Consider the following 20,497-nt stretch of genomic DNA (forward strand, 5'->3'; position numbering starts at 1 on the left):
ACACTAACAAGGTGATTCCTTTAAGAGCGATTAGCTGGCAGCTTGGCGTAGCTTGACATAGTGTGCAGGGTTTCATTTTAAAAAAGAAAAAAAGTTAGACAAAGGGAAATGGGCAAGGAGACTGAAGGAGAAAAGAACGCAGCAGGAAAACCTGAAAAACAAAAATTTGTAACTTTTTTTTTTCAATATTGTCGTCAAACTATTAATGAACACTTTGTTGATGACACCTTACTAATATCAGGGTGAATCTGTCCCTTTTCCCTAAGGAACTGACTTTATTTTATGTGTCAGATTCAAGGAACAAAGCAAAAAAAATCTAAGATTTTCTCAAATAAGAGTAAAAATGTATTCAATAAAAAGTCTCCCTAAGTATGGTGTACTTGATTAGTACTGCTAAATCTGATATAATTTGTGAAAGACTTTATTTTAAATAAAGAACATACAGGTAAAAACATAAAAAAAAAAAACTTTTGTTCACAAAAAAGTTAACTCGGTTAACTGAAAGAAACATGTATTTTCAAATCCTAAATGTCCACTATGTAAAAATATTACAGAAAATAATCTGTTTACTAGAACAGTGAAAAGTACTTTAAAATAACATCATAAGCCACTTATATTCAATAAGTTAGAATATGTGTCCTGATGAGAATCGTTTGTCAGAATAAAAGTACATTTTGAAAATAAAAACCTTAATCCAGGTAATAAACATTTTATTAAGATCATATTTCTGTTTTTAAAAATAGTTCTATAATTGGTCTGATGTAATGTTCTAATGTCATTAGCTGCTGGCAGAGAAAGAAATGAGAAGTTAAGAAATAAAGGTGTTAAAACATCAGTCTTTGTCTAATTATCTTATAATATCACTTGGTGATGGAGTTACTGAAATAAATGGACTTTTTAATAATATTCTAATTTATTAAATAGGTTTGTGTATTTACTTGCCCTGCAGCTGGAACAGCATGGTGAACAGGCAAAAATTAAGAGTAGCAGAATGAAGCTTGTTTTGTAAATCAGTTGAATCATTCAAGATGATAGCCAGAAATTGTATGCAAGTAAAAGTAGAGTTACTTTGTTTTGGTCCACATTGACATACTAGCCTCAGACAGTTGCTGCCCATTTGCTGACTTTGCCACCATCCTCAAAGATCCCCTGCAGTTATCTTTTGGTTTCAGTTATTATGGCTTTTGAGGCCATTGAAGTCATCTTAACACTAACGGTGCATTATCCTGCTCTGAATATCCACTAAAAGATAGGCATACTGGTCATGAAGGTATGGATATGGTCAGGAACAACACTTTGGTAGACTTTGAAACTTAAAGGATGCTGAATAGGTACTAAATGGCAAAGGGGCACCAAGAAAATACCCCAACACCATCAGGGTATTTGTTGATAAAAACACAACGGATCCCTTCTCTTATTCTAGGGACAAATTGTTTTGGACTGATCCACATTGTAGCTGATATTAAAATTGATCAGACCCTGCAATGTTTTTCCACTCTGCTGTTATTCAATTTTGATGAGCCTGTGCAGGCTGTGGCCTTCGTTTCCTGTGTTTGGTCTCGTGGTAGGATCAGACGTGTTCTGCCGCTTTAAGGTGCAACATGTTGTGTGTTAAGAGATGGTACACCCTGGTTGTACCCATTCATTGTTTGAGCGAATGTTGTATTTCTATCATATGGAACCAGTCTGCCTGTTCCCCTATTACAAGGCATTTTGGTTCATATAACAGAGGCTTACTGTGTATTATTCTCTCTTCATTGTTTTGTACCGTTCTCTGTAAACCTGGGAGAGATGGCTATGCATAAAGCAGTATTAAAAAAGCTCAGCCCAGCTAATCTGGCACCAACAACCATCTGATATTCAAAGACAAGAACTTTCTTCACCACTCTATTGCCATTGCTTGAACTTAAGCAAAGCGTCTTCAACGTGTCCAAATGGCTAAATGCATAGAGTCGCTACCATATGATGACTACTTTTTAAAGGTACTTTTTGAGTATGTATGTTTTTAGAAATGATCCTTTGCTTATGAGTTTTTCCCAAACCAAGCATCAGCTGTCTTGCACATTTGTTTTGTTCTTCCTCATTTCTTACAAGTGTAAGATCGCAGCAGAAATGTTATGGTGTCACTGAAAAGCAGCTTTGTGTAAACGGGACGACGGTCTTTTGAATCTCAGCATGGTGTCCACCTTCGCCTCAACGATGAGGAGCACACCAAGCTAAACCCTAAGCATGCCTCTGTTTAATTTTAGCAATTTTAAACCATGGTAAATGTGGTTGCTTTCGATTTTGTACCTCACCAGAAATCGCAAAACCAAAGACTTTTCTTGGGTACATCTAGAAGTCATCATCATCCTCATAGGCAGAACAAGGCGGCACAGGAAAAGATGGAATAACTAGCAAATTGCCATTCTCTTTTTTTCTTCCCCCCTCTGGAAGACATTTAAAGGGCCCTTTCAAAATGAAAGTTGGATGTTTGAGACGGGAAACTAGAAAGACGAGATTGGTGGATTCACAGAGGAGCAGAAAGTCTTTGTAGCGGCGAGGTCAGCCCCAGCTCTTCCAGCTGAGCCGCTAAGATGTTCTTACATCTCAGATAAATGGTGTAAGAAAAAGGGGTCAACACAGCGCTCCGCTCTGCTCCTCACTTCATCCTTCCTCTCTTTATCATTACTCATATGCCTCCACTGTCTGCTCGGCATCCATCTTTGTCTTTCCGAGCTCCATCGCGGCGGAGACGGAGAGCCGAGCCGAGTGGCGCGTGAGCAAACAGGGAAGATAAAGACACTTTGAGGAGGAGGAGATTGAAGCAGCCAAGAAGATCAGCCTCCCCTCTGCCTGTTGGCAAAAGCAACATGAGAGCACTCTGAAAGTAGTCGAAAGAGTAGCTGAAAGCAAAGGAAGAGCACACGGATTAGGATAGGAGAGGGGGGCGCGCTTATGCGCAAGACGCCACAGTCAGACAAATGACTGGAGGCGGGAGGGACTTTAGCTGAACGTGGACTAGATTTTGCTTCAGCAGTTTGGGCCTCCCAACAAGACGCAGGGAAGGCAGTCTTCCGTAGCTTTAATGGTTCACTGGGCAGAACATGATGGATCATGTAGAGGGGTGAATCTCCTGTCAGGGCTGGCAGGAAGCCCCTCTTCACTGTGAGGATTCTACAGACGAGCAGCCTTTTGTGGTTTTCTTCTTTTTTTAGCTTACGGAGCTTTTTCGGACACGATGCTCTGTTGTGGTCGCCTCCGGCAGTGATCACTGCTGGATCCCGAGTGGGGAAACGTGCGTCTGGTCCTAGTGGATATAAATCAGGACTTGTGATGAGACCTAATTATTGGGAGATTAAATTAAAGTCTCAAAGAAGTTTTTACTCCAATATTTTGAGCTTGACAGCTACTGTATGGGTTGTGTGACAGCACTTGAGCTCCAGGGATATGGCGACGCGAGCTGAGGAACGGCTGACGCTTGATGTAATTTTCTAGTTTAGGGTTTTCATTATGTTTTGCACATACTGAAAAAACACAGTACAGCCAAAAAGAGCGAGTGAGAGGGAACTGAAGGCAGCCAGCTTAGTCGCTCGTCACTGGTGACATTCTGTTGGTTCTTATTGGGCCTCTGGTGCTCTGCGACTCCATCTGATTGGATCCTGCGCAGTTGGAAGGTATCTCAAATTATTGGCCTGTGGCTATGGGATGATGGGGAGAGAGAGAAAGAGAGAAGGGGAGAACAGAGAAATAGTCAAGAAAGTAATGAAGAGGGGAGAGAGAGTTAAGTAGTGCAGATCGGCAGAGGAAAAAGATTGCTCTGGGTAATTAGAGAAGTGACAACTTTTGATTTCTACAAGTTTTATTTTTCTTTTTTTTAAAAGGCAGATGGATGGGGAGGAGGGGAAGGGGGATCCTTCGGCTGTCTCCGGGAGCAGCTCTTGCATTAAATCAATCTGTGGCTGAGATAAAAGGTGGTGGAGGGAAGAAATGAAAACGAGCTGTTGGACCGATAAGTGCTGCACATATGAGAGATGACGAACAGTTAAAGCGATGACAGCCATGTGATTAAAACACAGGCAGACATGAGTGCAGGGGGGGATGTGTTTGATGTAAATAAATGAGTGGGTTAGGAGGGTCTCTTCCCTCATTTCACAAACTCCAAACTCAGCTTGGGAAACATGGAGAGACTTTAAAATTCTGATGAATTCTTTGTGAAATTATTTAATGAAGTAGCTGGCAGACTCAGACTAACATTACAGGGCGAGGTTTCAGTCGAAGACTGGCAGAGCGGCATGGCCGTGGGCCAACCATCTCCAGTGTACTCTCCATTCTCGTGAATAGATTTCCAATGTGAATGTCCTGTACAAGGGCATCCGGCTGTCTGCAGAGCGACATGATATCCAGCTGGCTTCTCAGAGCATCGCACGGTCAAATGCCACCACACAAATGTGCACGTGCAATGACACGGAAGGCAAAAGATTTGGTTATCATCGCACTTGAAGGCAAGTCGTCCCAGACGCGCATCGAAGCAGATAGTTTACACTCTCTGTGTGGCGATGCATCTGTCACCCCCCGTCCCCATCCCTACGTGCCAGTCAGGCAGTGTGTACTCGCCCCTCCCTGTATCATGGCAGATGTGACACCTTCCCTGAACTGGTCCCATCATAGCCGTTATCTGGACAAACCGTCTGGCAGCAGACATGAGGCGCCACAGGAAACACAGACAAGGTTCTGGATGGATAGTCCAAACCACAGGGGAGGTTGGGGCTTCAGGCAAGCTGCCTGGGTACGACTCATGGGGAGTTATGGCCCATACCTTCTGTTGAGCTTCATTTAAGAGCAGCTATATGCTAAAAGTGTTATTTTGAATGTCCATCTATGAGTGAGAAAACAGATGTGACTGAACGTTAACAACGTTAATCTACAGAGCCGGGCAGAAGGACTCATACGCCTTGTCTCCATTTTTAATGGGGTTCTATGTGATAAACCAGCTAGCTAAAAAGTTAGTTGTGCTAACAATAAAGCACTAATGCTAAACTATGGCTCTACTAATGCTAAAACGCTACAACAACATGGCACTTAGCAGAAGCTAATGCTAAGTTCCTAATTTGGATTCAAATTATTTCTGCTGTTAAAAAAACTACAATCTTTGAACACCAAATTAATTTTGACATATGTTGTTGTATTTTTAGCTTTTTCTGTCTGTTTTATTTGTTCCTTTATGTTTCTTGTTTGAAATAGTTATTAGGAGAAAAAAAACTGCTGCATAAACAGTCTAATCATAAACATTATAAATATTTTTTCGTTTAATACTAAAGCACTACACCAGCACAGTATTTAGCAGAAGCCAATACTAAAGTGCTAACTTCAATTCAGATCTTATCTGCCCTTGAAAGACTACAATCCCCCAGCACCTATTTAGTTTTGACAGTATAATTTACATGTTCTAAAATGCCCTTAGATATTTAATTTGTTTATTTGTTGTTTTTGTACGGTTCTCGTTTGAAATACAGTTATTAACCCACTTCAAAATAAGAGCATGAAAATAAATGTCTAACTACTTGGACTCTGAAAGGTCGATAGCCAAAATTTCAACACAAACTTTATTCATCTGAAAGCGTAGAAAACAACCAAGTCAATTGGCACTTTAGAATTTATCCACAAAAATTAATTTAAGAGAAGCTACGTGTGCTAAACTTTCTCAAAGTTAGCCAAAGCGCTGAGAGGCTAAGAAAAAAAATTAGCTCAACTATTAGCAAACCACTGTGATAGACCAACCAAGTAGCACATTACAAAGACAAATCTGAAAAGTGTGGCATGAGTTGGCCTGATAAAAATACTTTTCCTGCATGTTTTTTTTAATTGATAAAACAAAACTACTTTATGGTGTTGTCCTGCATCAGGTCCTCAAAATATGTGCTGAAGTTTAAAGTTGTAACAGGAAAAATACTTCTAGAGGTCACTGTGGCAGCATGCTACTGTACTGGTAGATACATCAGTTAAGGGGCACCAAAAGCTAAAACAATTACACTTCTGAGCATTTATGATCTACTAGCTTATTTCCCCCCTTCCTTGTAAATTAGGAAAAAAAACAAGTGTGAGATTTAATAGTCTAGATTTGTATCAAGCAAAAGTAAAAGTCCTGGGAATGGAGGCCCAGCTGTTTAATCAGCCAGCCAGCCACCATCTCCTCCACTCTGATGCAGAACGGCCTTCAGCCAGTTTGCTCAGATTTCTCCACAGATCCAAACGGATGAAAACACACGGAGGAATTTAGATCGCCTCAGGACCAAAAGACCTGACCAGCAGGAGGAGATTGTTGCCGTTCTCATCACATGTTGTTATTTTTAGTCGCATCCTACTCTTCCAGGTTTCCATCCCTACAATGCTTTCTGTTTTCTAGATTTCTTTCAGTGTTTGGAGTTTGTAGATGGAATCCCTGTCACGGCAGTCTTTACTTCTTGATCCGAATGTTGCTGCATGCTGCTGATTACCAGAGAAACCCCCCCCAAAAAAACACATACATCCGCATACACTCACTTTGTATTCTCAGCAGTTCTTACTTTGTCTGCTGGACCTTTTGTCAGTAATAGATAGCAAGCAACCGCCACGCCACAGTGTACCACATTTAATCTCCCAGTAACAAACCTTACAGGGAAAGAAGGAATACGTGGTTACAAATCAGAGGTTAAGTGTGAGTGAGTGAGTAAGAGCAAATTGTGGGGGGAAAAAAAGGACAAAACCAGAAATGAGAAATTGCTAAAAACAGGCCCAGTGGAAAGAGGAAGGAAGAAGACAGGAAATAATGGAGATGAAGCAAAGTGGAAGATGAGAAAGTTGGAGAGAATGGGGCGTGCAAGTTACTAGCCAGAGAGAGACGGAAATGGATTTTGGCAGGAGGGTGAGAGAAAGGACAGAATGAAGCGTGGATGAAGGATTGTTTGAGAACAAAGGAGGGACAAGCTGGAAAAGAAGGAAAAGAGCCGGCAAGAAGGGCGGAATAAGCGAGTAAGATGTGGGGGAACGGATTAGGGAAAGAATGCTTGAATCGCGCAAAAAATGTGTCCTGGAGAAGAAGAGCTGAGGAAAAGGTACTTTTCTGAGTGTAGAGTCTCAGCCCTGCCACTAGAGGGGGATAAAACGGATTGTACATACAGCAGGTTTGGTTCCTGGAGGTTACAGTGTGAATCAGAGGAAAGGAAGGGATTTAGGAGGAAGGACATCCACCCACAGAGGATTCGTCTGCTGGTTTTTATTTTTTGCTTTATCTCTGCAATGTCGGCAACCCTGCCACACCCTGGTCCTCTGCCCAACATTCTGTTTCTCTCTCAGTCTGTCTCTCTCTCTGTCTAATTTAGTGATTGCAGTAGAGTGGCCGTGTCATTACTGAAGCAGCCTTGTGTTAGGGCTGTAATTGCTGCGCTGCCTTTCCAGAAAAGCACAGCAGAAGCGCGCTTAATCTTAAGTGCAACGTCAAAACATACCTGTAATTGCTGCTCTATGTTTTTTTTTCTTGTACTTTAGAACAAACGGCGGTTTTGGAAAGAACACCGTTTGTTCTCGCAGGTAGAGTCAAAACAAAAAATGTGCAGCTGATGTAAAAGAGAGGAGAGCTGAAGGATGAAACGAGGAAACACCGATTAGGTTTTCTTTGAACCTTAGATTTAGATTTTATTTTTTTTAAAAAAAAGTTTGATCTATGTTATGATGAGTCATTTTCTGTTCATTTGCTCTGACCCTAACTCATGCTTCTATCCTTCCCTCATTTAAGCCTTCCCTACTATCCTGTGCTTTTCTTTTCCCATCAACTTCTCATTACACTCTCTGATGTAGCCCTCCTGCTCACACACAAACAGGCGAGAGAATTTACACACAACATGGCCTCATGCATGTGCAAACACATCTTTTTTATTTTATATTTATTTTTTTGCTTATCCAAGGCAGTTTTGTGCATGCAGGCAGGCGTGGGTAAGGAGACCCCTGGGGAGAGGAAGCAGGTACTGCAGAACCGAGAGGTGGTCTATTTTAGATCTCTGCTGCAGCAGCACGGGGCAGTGGCGCTGCTAAATCAAAGTACACTCCAAATAGGATACACACACACGTACACACACGCACACACACACACACTCTCTCTCTCTCTCTCTCTCTCTCTGCAGATAATTTCAGCAGCAGCACTCAAGCCTTCTGCTTTCTCAGATTTCCTATTAAAACAGGCAGTAAGTTAGGTGCACGTTTTGTTTTTTGTGAGTTGTCCTATTTTCAAAAAGCGCTGTCTAAACATAGCCCTACCGGAGTTTTTTTAGCCTGTAATCTTCTAAGACTGCCTTTTGACATGGACAATAACTCCTAATTAATCCATCACATCAGACATCATCAACCCCCCCTCACCCCTTTCTCTCCACATACACACACGCGCACACACACACACACACACTCCCCATCCTGGTCACCATCAACCCCCCTCATCCCCCCCTCCTAATTTCAGCGCCGTCTCTGTTGACGGTGCTGGAGATGCAACGCAGCGTGACCCAGAGGTTGATTGAAGTGAAGTGAGGGATAATAAGTTGCCGCAGCAGAGATGAAACTTCTTTGACACGCTGATGAAGTGCTGCTAATTGCCAAGTGCCAATGAGAAGTTCTCCATGAATGCATGAGGAGGTTTGGGGGTATGGGGGCTGGAGTGGTGAGGAGGGTAAGGCACTGAGAAATACTGGTGCTCTGACATATCTACTTAATTCGTTTTGCTTTAGGTGAAAAACGGAACGGGGATTCAAGGGGTCTGAGCGCCGCAGCACCGTCAGGTTTGGGAGGAGCCGTTTGGCTCATCGACAACTCTTTATCCGCAATGGGAACTTTAAGGCGCTTTCCTTGAGAACAACCACAAAATGTGTTTTGTTTTTTGTTTTTCCTTTAATGTGTGATTATGTCATGCTCTTTTTGAAACAATGTTTTACTGCTGACACTGAAATGTCTTGTTCTGCTTTATCCTTCCTTATTGTACTTGTGTTGACTGCTGGTTTTGCTGGCTTTAACATATTTTGTCACCGCTAATGATTTTTCTAATGTGCTGAGAGCTATGATAAGTTCTTAAAAAACAAAACAAAAAGAAAAGTAACCATTTTACATCTAAATCACTTTTAAATCTGTTTAACATGATATCAGATTAAAAAAAAAACACAACTAATTTAAACTCAAAGTAACTAGAATGTTGTTAACCTGTCTAACCGAACAAACCAGCCCAAAACAACATCAAGTTCTTCCTGTCCTAACTAAAGCTGATTTAAAGTTCATAACCTGCTAAACCTTTTGCAATGTTGCCCTTCTAACTTCTAACTTTCTTAACTTCCAGATTTGCCTGTAACCGTTTTGTTTCTAATTTGTCTTCTCCAAATTTCTTAAAGGGAACTTTGATAATGAGCGCCTGGCTCTTGCTAGACAAAGAATCCCATACCGACTTGGTCGGGTAGTTGATGAGTGGCTACTCGAAAAAGGTAATAAAATCCCTTTAACTCCACTAATGATCTAACCGCCTAACCTACCGTTAACCACAGCTCTGGAGGAGGTGCAGTGCCATGCAGCAGGGGCAAATGTGATTGACTCCTGAACTAAACTATAGGTTCTCGTCACTGTAGAACTACTAAGTGTAGCAATGACCAGATTTTATGGCGTTGAGAAGCTCAACTGGAATTGAAGCATGTTCTACCAGATTTAGTTTCACCTTCGTTGGCTTTTAAAGAGCGATATCTCCGTAGTTTCTAACAAGGCCACGTTTCAGGGGTCTTTATCCAAGGCACCCTAAGTTGGGGCTGCATCTCTTCAGAGCTTTAATCTCCAAATAACCCAACATAACCCTTAATAACCTGACCACATGTAAACAGCTTCCTTCCTGTGTCTTTTGTTTGCTGAATGTTGGCTGGATGTAAAACAACAAAAAGTTTGATTTGCACTGGATTTTTGCGAGAACACAGGACCCTTCCACCCCCCACCCACCCCCTAACCCTCACACCACACCCCCTCCACCCCAACCACAACCCACAACCCCCCCTCCAATGAAAGTCACTAAAAGTTAAAGGGACTGTTTTTGTACGAAGTCTACACTCAGTGCACCATGCGGGCGCCTTTTTTGCCCCTGCCGGTGTTGTACCTGACAGCACCTTGAGTTCTTAATGCGGTCCCATTAAAATCATTATTCTTTAACCCTTTGAGTACCAAATGTCCCAACTTTCCTGTCTTTGTCTCGTGCCGTATGTTTGTGCTGCTGAAGGTGGTTGATTCTTCAAAACAAGAATAAGCCAGTAAAAAAAAAAAAACAAAACAAAAACCCTACAGGGGTAAATAAATATATATGCACTGCTTCTTGTTCTTTTTTTTTTGCATTGGAGCTGCATTGAGATGATCACAACCTAAGCGTAAAGACAGTTAGCTTTAGGGGGTTCTCTTTGAAACGCTATCCAAAAACACAGAAGGATGAATTTAGAAGATAAAACTCTGTCTCAGAGAGAATGATGAGGGTTTTTTTTTCTTTTTTTTGCAAGAAACAAACAAGATAAATGAACTGCCTGCATATTTATTTGATGACAACAAAACAGTCCTTGTATTCATATTCAGCGCCCATAAACTGACTTCTTGGCTCTCCTGTGGCGCCACAGCGAATGCATGATTGCTGGGAATAGTTAGAACAGAAATTAGAAAGGATTGGGGAGATTAAAGTTGAATGAAAAAGTGAATCAATAAAAAATGATTTAGCAACTTTATGAAATTATCTCTGTGCCACGAAAGTCTGAAGAGAAGAGCTTAAAAGTGAATCTATTATTCTCTTTCTTCACTTTGAAATCTGTCAATAGATTAAAGTAATAGGAGTTATTAGTTGTAAACATTCCCATCGACTCATGAGTTTAAATTTTGATAAAGTGAATATTAAAGAAGATTTGATATGTTAATTGCTATTATAAATGGAGTCAATGCAGAGGTGTCCTACACACGCCATGCGATGAAGACAAAGAGTTGCTTTCGAACAAGTCTAGCTATTGTTGAAGGGAATTAGTGGACATTTTTGATCTCAAAGGGTTAAAGTTGTTTGACTTTTTTTCTTCCTTTTGTTCCTGTATCCACTTAGAACTTCAAGCTATAAACCTCAAAGCAGAATCTAACCACCAACAGCAAATCAAACTCCATCCACACTAACCACTGAGGACTCCTCTCAGGATGTTCCGTCTTTACAGACTCTAAGGAAATTGGCAAACGATTCCAGCCTTATTGAGCTGGTAACAAATTCATGGAGTCCTCAGTTCTAACCTTATTATAAATGTATTTTTAACTGAACCTGGATGTTGGTATTTGGAAGAACTTGGACAGGTCGTTGCAATCAACGAAAACTAAACGGATGCTAACCCTGTTCTAACTCTTGCTAAAAAGAAAACAAATCTCTAAGTGAAGACGTCTTCAAATTGTCCTCTCCTTTTTGTTCAAGCAAAACTCAGAGGGTTAAAACGTAACGCAACGGTTGAACCTCAAATTGACCTCATCTGCTCTGGATAATTACAATAGTGTGTTTAAGAGAAATAAATAAATAAATAAATGAAGGTCCCTTTAACATTTATTGTTTTCACCACTAAGGAAATGGACATGTTTGCTGTGGATTCCAGTTGTTGAGTGGGTTGACTGGTTTTATTTGAATGAGACTTGTCTTTGTTGTTAAAAGTCTGGATCATTTAGACAGTGGTAGATGGCCCAGGCTGTGAATGACTGATCTTCAATGTTGCAGAGTTCTGAATGCGAGTGTGACAAACGATCAGCCCTGTGGGTCTCCTCCACAACAATCTGCAGTGTTTTACAGATTACACCCAGAAGTCTACATGGATTTTCTCTCTTACACTTGAATGAGGCTAAATTTAATTTGTAACAGAGTTAAAAGATTTAATGAGATCATTTTACCTGTTGTAACCTGTCATATTCTGTTATCGCCTGTTTAGCTAGCTTCCTCCCTGTTTTATTATGACTACTTGACATTTTTCCTTGTAGTTTAATTCACTTTGCTTGCACTTTATTGTGCACAGAAAATGTTGGCCTTCTCTTTTATAAACATAATGATTTATTTTAGTGGTGGACACGGCTAACGCTAATCATAAACAGTTCCACTAATGCTAAAGCACTACATCAACATGGTATTTAGTGGAAGCTAAGTGCTAACTTCAATTCAAATTTGAGCACCAATTTAATTTTGACAATATAACTTACATATTCTACCATGCCCTTAGATATTGTATTCATGGATATATATCTTGTTTTCTACTGTCCATCTTTCATTTGTTCCTGTTTGTTTCTTGTTTGAAATGAAGTTACTGGGGGTGAAACAGAGAGAGCATAAAGGTTAGGAAACAGAACTGCCACGTAAACAGTTTCACCCACTTCAAAATAAGAGCATGAATACAAACGTTTATCTACTTGTGCAAATCTTGAGAGTCGATAACTAAAACTTCAACACAGATGTTGAACCTTATTCAACTGAAAGCTTAGAAAACACACAAGTAAATTAATGCTATAGAATTTATCTGGAAAAATTAATCTAGGGGAAGTCAAGTACGCTAAACGGAATATTAGCTCATTAGCAGATGTGTGCTTCCCGCTGTTTGTTTTGAACATCGTATGATTTATTGACTGCTGATTCAGCTACACATTGTCCCATCTTCCCCCTGCATAAAGCTGTCTGTTGTTTTGGGGGGAGTTCTGCGGCTAACCATGGACAACACTGTGTCACTGCAAAGATGATTTAATTAGACTTAACATTTACAAACTGTCTTCAGCGTCTTACTGGAGTAATTAGTAGAGTTAGTGGCAGTCTCTGTGTGTGCAACAGCTACAATAAGAGTGTCCAAAGTGCCAAAGTTTATTTTAGTCCCAGATTTGTGCTGATTGCCAGACTTTTTAAACAGGAGACAGACAGTACATTTTGTTAAATGTAACAGCACCTTGTTCATTTTCTTATGAGCCTTTTATGTTTTTGCTTTAATCTTCATTTCATAGTAAACAGGACAACAAAAATTCAGCAAGCTTTATTCCTAAGCCAAACTAGAAATTTGTTTAAGATAAAGAAGAAACAAAAACCTTGTTTCTTTTGTTAAAATATGATGTATTTATTGTTGATCACATAAGGACAAAATAAATCACATAAAATTAGTTTCATATTTTCAGTTAGAAAAGCAAGCTAATGTTTGTGTACTACGAGTTCTTTCTGCTTTATCATTTTTGAAAAGCAAGTCAAAATGACTTGCTTGGACTTTTTATTTTAAAAAAAGTCATTTTATATTAATAAAATCACTTTTTATTAATATAAAAATATTAATAAAATTACTTTTTATTTTCTTGGACACCGCTGTCCAAGAAAATAAAAAGTATTTTTCTTAATGTAGGGATTTTTCCACATTTACAAATCTTTTTCTTAGCTTAAAAATGACAGTGTCCAACTATATTGCAATACGTTCAGAACATCTGCATTAAACCTCACTCTCGCAGGCTGAATAAACTTCAGACATGTCTTGACATGTAGAAAACACAATTTCCTTTGACATTTTTACTTCTTTAGTTCCTCTGACTTAATTGCTGTGTCGCCTCACTGACACTGAATACAGCTAGCTTTGAGTCGTCTTCTTATGGTAGCCATTTACACACCAAAGAGTCCAGTTGCTGTGGCCTGCACTCTTAGGAATAGTTTAATGGTTAAAAAAAAAAAGTGAATGTTTGAGTTTCCGACCAATTGACCAGCATGCAGCACAGTCACACACACACACACACACGCACACACACACTGTGCTTTAGTAGCCAATATAGTCATACTTTCAGTGCTCTTTGGTGCATCTCAGTGCATCTCTGTAAAAGGTAAAAAGATACTTTAGGGATTGTCATGGCAACAAACCAGATGCAGGTTTTGCAGTCCGTAGTCTATACCAGAAAATAAACTAATTTAACACTGTGGTGCTTCATTAATTGTTTAAAATCTATTCAACCGCCACTTCCATTGTTAAAGGAGATGTACCATTCCACTCCTGTATCGACAGCAGCAAAATAAAAGGGCTAATCGCTCACTTTTTGCCCTGACAAATCAGTATTTTGGTCACACCGTGATTTAATGGAAGTCATTGGAGCCCGCAGTCCTAGAGGAGAGCTGTGCTGTCTCCCTAGATCTCATTCTGAAGCCCTTATCCAATCTCCCATACTGTGTGTGAGGCAGATCAGAGAGAGCATCTCCTGCCCACTCCGTGCCCGCTGACTAAATTCAAAACGGCAGCAATTACAGGAAAGCAATGGAGGGGAAAAAATCCCAAGTCCCAAAAGTTTTTAACAGCTCTATCTGAGACAAAACTTACTGAGATGCAACCCCTTTACCCGGCGATGGAGCCGTCATTAGCAGTTTTCTCTACATCCATCCCTCTTCCCCTCCCCGGTCTTTCAGGTAATTCCTTTTTCTTGCTTTGACTTTGAAGGACATCCTTCGTCCAAAAGCACGGCAAGCGGTCTCTAATGTCATAGCTCCTACTTTTTTATGAGCTAATCTCCAAATAGAACTACAGACAAACAAGAGAAGAAATCTTTTTGATACCTTGGCACCATGTTTGAAGAACATTGAACCTGCCTAAAGAGAATTAACTGCACATCATGTTGTTGAGAAGACGTGATCCCTGTACGGCTCACCAATCAGTTTCTGTGATGAGCTACATGAGACTGAGAGAGGAGTTGGGTCTCCATGGCCTCTGAATTCAGGCTGAAGAACCAGATTTAATGTTTGGAATTTAATGGCCTTGTATTAGCTTCCCCCATCCCTTAATCAAAAGCAATCAAGTCCTCCCCCTTGGTGCGGGGCCAGAGCCCAAATCAAATCTCCAGGCCAGGCATCCGTCCAGATCGGCTATTCATGATCATCCCCACTTCATTTCAGAGATTCTGGTCCATCTGGTCACAACCGAGCCGATCCGATTGAGGCCTCCTTTTCTTTTCGGCGAACCCCGGTGATGCGCTCTGGCTCCCGCCGAGTTATTATCTTGTCTTCTCATTTGATCCCTCGGCACTATTATTGCACCATTCGAGAGAAATTGGGGGGAAACTAAATGAATTCGTACATGCTTGCTCACGAGTGGAGAAGTGGCAGCAAGTAAGCGTGAAAGAAAGAAGGGAATCTTCTGTTATTTCACGGTCTCCTGCCGTGAAATGCCACCCCGCGCCCCACACCTCCCCCAAAAAAAGCATAGTCACAGTTAGGAGAGAAGCCTGTCCCCAGCTAACCACTGTACTATCTCTTTCTGCGTCTCCCTCTACAGTATTCCATGTTTCAGATCAACATACGGATAAGGAACCGAGTCTGATTGAATCCAGTTTACTCCCCCAAGAGTCTAGCAGATATTCCCACAGAATATCTCAGAGCGGTTGTTGCCTTTAAGGACCGCTGGGCATCAGACTGACTCCTAAAGCATTCACCGCACAGTGTTGCTACTCTGTGCCTCACATCTTTATTGTCAAGCTCTATTAATTCTTAGTATTCAACACGAACCAGCCCTGCTACAGAGGAACTGAAAAAAAAGAGAGAAAACTTAATTCCCAAAGAGAGCCTTGTGCTGCACAGATAACTTGAAAACACTTCATATTCGACTTTTTCTGCGTCCCACCCTCACCCCCACCCCCATTGTGCTCGGCTCTTCTTTGACTCACACCGCTCTTATTGTCTTAGGGAAGCTCTTTGTGTTGATTCTGCTACAAGAAGAAGAAGAAGAAAAGAGAATTCGGCAGGCACATGAAGGATTTTTGAGCAAAAAAATCCATATAGACCCCACGTACAATCAGTTCAATTTTCTGCTCGGCACGTCACAAACAAGTGGGTTGTTGACAGAGGTGAATTCTGGGCCATCCCTCCCACCCTGCAACTCGGCAAAGAGAAAAACATTTCAGGTTGAAGTGCCTTCCCAACCACTTGATGGTCCTTCTCTCTGTGAGATAACAGGAGCTGAAGGTGGATGAGAGAGAGGTAATGACAACAGTGAGAGATGCCGCTCTCTTCAGCTGCAGTCCCTTTCACCTTCCCTCATGCGCACTTAGATCATCCGTTACCTCACCCCTTACATCCTCCATCAGCCCCCCCCTTTCCCCTTGCCTCTATTTAGTAATCGCCTCCCCCAGGTTAGCAGCAGCAGGCGCTTCCCTTTTCTCCTCTGCTCCTACAGTACATTCTGCGGGGTTGTTGCAGACATGCAGCCATTATTTCGTAGCCTCCGACAGGCAATCTGTGCATTAGCAACCCAAGCGTGGCCCAATCCCGGCCCACTCTCTGGCTTGGCTCGGCTTAGCTGGTAATTACCGACCGCAGCTCATCTGAGACGAGCCATTTCTCTCTGTTAAGAAAGAAAACGACCAAAGAGGATGGCGCATCAATGCAAATCTGCTGCTAGAAATGTGATTTTACTCCTGCTACTGCAGCGTCGTTTTGTTTCTGGGGAGGTAACCCAGCGAGGATCGAGCTCCCTGCTGTCTGCAAACTCTGCACCTTGTAGACTTTAATGTGCATTTGGATTTAGAGTGACCAGATGTCCCCTCGCTCTTGTCTCTTTATCCTCAGCCCACCTTTTTAATGATTTTCAAAAGGCCAAACTGCATGATGGCAGTAAAGGCGCACTCATTAGCAGCTGTGTTCTCAGCCAAACTGTACTCCCATGGGGCCCAGCAAACATGAAACCTTTCAACGACTTCTGTGCATTTAGATGCCACCCAACCTGATGTAAAAAAAAAAATATCACAGCAAGGCAGGAATGTACCAACCGTGGCAACTGCAAAGAACAGCACAGACTAGCAAAACTGGTTTGAATAAACTTAAGGCGAGAAATTCAACAACAGAGATTGCATTACTGTAAGGTACACCCCCAATTAAAACAATTGTAGTCGGGCACAAAGATACAAGGACATTTCTTCAACTTTCCTCTAAGTAATGCCACTCATTCTGGCTGCCATCCAGAATTTGCAGTAACTGGAGTCTTTTACATTGCTGTGTAGGAATTTCTGCCCATTCTTCTTTACAGAATTCTTTTACTTCAGTCAGAAGCATAGACAGCCTGTCTAAGTTCATCTCAGACCTTCCTGAACTTCTGCCTGCAGCTGTTTTGACCCATGGATGCCTTTTTGCCTAGTCTTGTTCTTTCTCCTTGTGTCAATTTATGAGCTCATACCTAAATTTAGAGAGACCTAGCATGAATTACATTAATTACATGACGATTATTCATTCGTCTTTATAGTAATACTTACAATAAACACATGTCACCTCAAACCACTTTAATTAACTTTACTCAAAAGAGACTCTGAAATCAGAAGTACAGTACTCCAATTTCCTACAGTTTTTCCCAAAGTCCTGTCCATCGAAGCCCTCACCATCGTCATCATCAGAATCAACACTGTTGTCATCAGAAGCTGATCCAATAACATCAGCAGCTGTCATTTACAAAACCTCATCTGCCATGTTTAAAATGCAGTAAAACATACGTCAGAAGTCACAATACAAATCTGCAACACATCAGCACATTGATATTAGCTCAAACAATGATGTTACTTAAAATCATATCTTTCATTGAAGTAAAACATCTGATTCATAATCTGCACAATATTTTACTGAAAATTGTTTTTCACACAAGCCTTGCTTTAAAGCGCATTGAACAGAGGCCCGTCGTTCTATCGATACCTCTATGTATTACATGTATTTGCTTCCTTAAATGGAAACGCCTCCTACAGTCAAATAGTAGGGCTCCCACAATGCAGTCAGCAGGAGTCTTTGGGCCCTCAACAAGGTCATGGAAAACATGTTATCACAAAGTTAACCCTGTCATTAGTTGCCATTTAAAAATAAGGCTTGGACGGTAGAGGCGATTCAGTTCTTGAGTGTCTTCCTTCCTGTTTTATACATTTACCATGTCTCCAACTGCGCCGTTTCTCTAGTTCTTCTTATCAAACCCATCAGCCCGCCCTCTGGCAGTTTGCCTTGATGACATTCTATCCTCTATACCCTCATTCATTGTCTGTCACTCCCCCGTCCTCCATCATATATCTCATGTCCCCCTTTTCTCCACGCCGCTCCAGCCCTCTTCTCCCCGTGTCGTCTTTACGTCTCGAGCGCCGAGCTTGGTAACCGTGGAGCTGTTCACCAGCAGACGACAAAAGGAAATTACATTTAATAGTCTTTTAATAGGGGTGATTTAATTTAAACCTTTGATATTATATTGCAAGTCCTCTTTTCAGAGGAGAATTGGGAGAGAAAATGGCAGGCTTGTGTGAGATGTACAGTAGGGGGGGAGTTCTTGTCTGCCTTCAAATTGATTACCTGCCTAGCATGGAGTAGGGGCACTGCATGCCGCATTCCACTGTGCATTAAAAATGTAAAAATACCCCCTCTCCTCCAGCTGTACAATCTGCTGTGACATGCAGGGGTCATTACTGCAATGACTCAGCGAGGAAATCAAAGTCGGAATGCCGCTCGTTTCTCCATGGCGCTTCCCAGTCACTAAGTTCGCCCTCATCCCAAGCTGCTCCACCGATCAGTGGTGATTGCAGATGATAGCACCTCGAGCAATACCTGTCTCTTTTGCCCACATGCCCTGTTTAGGCAGAAGGAATATACGGGCTTTTTGGTCAAGAGACTTGCTAGACAGCGGAGACAGGAGCAGCAGTTGCAGCTCGGAATGTCTCATGGAGTGGGTTACAATGTGACAGAAAACAAACACAAACATTTGCCCCAGATAAGCTAGCAGTTTTTTATCACTCAGTTTACAATTTTCATGTTTTCTGGGTTCAAACTCAAGCAGCTTTACTTACTGTTTTCAGTGTTTTCCCATTTATTTAAAATAAGAATAGCTCATGCTATACATCACTCCTAATATTTTAACTCTCTTAAATAATTCACTCTTTGTTGCTAAAGCAACCTAGCCTGATAAAAAACAGCCCCTTTTTCTATGCTTTGCTTTGTCCATAGGGTCTGGACCCTCAGCTATTGAGAAACGATTGCTTCCTGGACTCTGTTGAAGTTTTACATTTTACCCAATTGCAAACATTTGTCCGTGACGTATATTTTGCACCAGTTCAACACTATGAAGCCAAATGGAAATTGTCTGCACTGTAAACAACCATTCTCCACTGCGAAGAGAAAAGTGCCAACCCGAACAAGATGGCAATTAATGTTGATTCAATATTTGCAGGCGTGGCTAACACAGACTGAACAGCTTAGTTCACTTCCTCCACTGCCTTAGCTAAAACTACAGGCAGACTACAATTCTAAAACAGCACAGCTGCGTCCTTGATTACAACTTCTCCTTCTGGCCGTTGATTGGCCCAGTAGAAATTCTACTAGAGAAATATTGTACCGTGAAAACAAGGCAATAGGTGTGTGCTTTAAGTTTACTGTATCGATGGTTGGAACTCTTATTTTGAAAAAAAATAAAAATAAAAAATGGAAGTAGTTCTTAACCTGTTGTGTTGACAGTTGACAGAATCAGCTAATAAACACTTTCATTCAGGATGGCATAACTCATTTGGGCCCTCAGTAGAAAGTGCCAGACAAGATATAATTGTCTGGCAATTATATCACAGTTAGCACTGTGAGAACCACGCGCTAACTGTTAGCCACTAACACCAAAGTTTCCACCTGGATCACAGCTTCCTATTGGTGCTAAACTAAAGAACTATTTCTGCGTTTTAATGAGTCTCAATGGCATTTTAACATTTCTTGTAAAAAATAATCTTTAATACTTAAACTGATAAGTCATGTGAAATCTTTGCACAGTTTGAGATTCATCAAACTTTAATCACTATCTGAAACACAAAAAGGGTGCAGTAGAAGCACTATAGGAAAGGACAAACTTAAAAGCCTGACTGGCATACACACTGCTCGGAACTGAATTGAAGTACTCAGTATTTCTTAACTGATTATTTATAACACAGTTAGTGAAACCTTTACACTCTTTGTTACCACAGAAATATAACCAAAGTCTCATCCTATGCATGTAAACCCAGTGCTATCCTGCATGGTGAGAGTCGATGTTCCCACAGAGCACCTTCTGAACACACGTCTGAATAACCTTTTTAGTAATTCCAGCAACAATTAGCTCTTTTGTTAGCTTGAGGAACACAGGTCAGTCTTTGCTGGACCCATAAATGACTGAGGCTTGGTAGACCTCGACCCTGTTAAGGTTCCTTTTACCTGTGCTGCCTCTGAACCATCCTGGGTCCTACAGGACCAGAACTCACCACAAATGTGTGGAGATGTCTGCGCCTTCACTCATTTCCAACTTGTACTTGTAAAAGTTCCTCTAGTTCTTATGTTTGTCTGGTTTTCTACTTTCAATCCTTTAAATACATTTAAGGTGAACTCGTAGTATTCGGAAGGGTTAGGGACAGTCGTCTGTGAATTGCTAAAATCCGCAAATATTTGAGAGTCCCCCCTAAAAACACTTACTTGTCTATTTTATTAGCTCATACATCAAAAATACTTAAATAT

The 20,497-nt window shown here is 41.1% G+C and overlaps 1 protein-coding gene across 9 annotated transcripts in view; it reads left to right on the forward strand.

Annotated features, from left to right (window-relative positions):
• The window catches only part of nrxn2b (neurexin 2b), a 703,630-nt gene that overhangs the window by 640,917 nt on the left and 42,216 nt on the right, over positions 1-20,497 (forward strand). For 7 of the 9 annotated variants that reach the window (XM_016673326.1, XM_016673332.1, XM_016673328.1 and 4 more), the window contains one exon: positions 9,384-9,473. The exons of the other annotated variants lie outside the window; for them this stretch is intronic. In XM_016673326.1, the coding sequence (XP_016528812.1) occupies positions 9,384-9,473 (90 nt within the window). The remainder of the gene's footprint in view (positions 1-9,383; positions 9,474-20,497) is intronic. 9 annotated transcript variants of the gene reach the window in all.

Source organism: Poecilia formosa, unplaced genomic scaffold (genome assembly GCF_000485575.1).
Source record: "Poecilia formosa unplaced genomic scaffold, Poecilia_formosa-5.1.2 Scaffold73, whole genome shotgun sequence".
In the NCBI taxonomy this organism is placed as follows: domain Eukaryota; kingdom Metazoa; phylum Chordata; class Actinopteri; order Cyprinodontiformes; family Poeciliidae; genus Poecilia; species Poecilia formosa.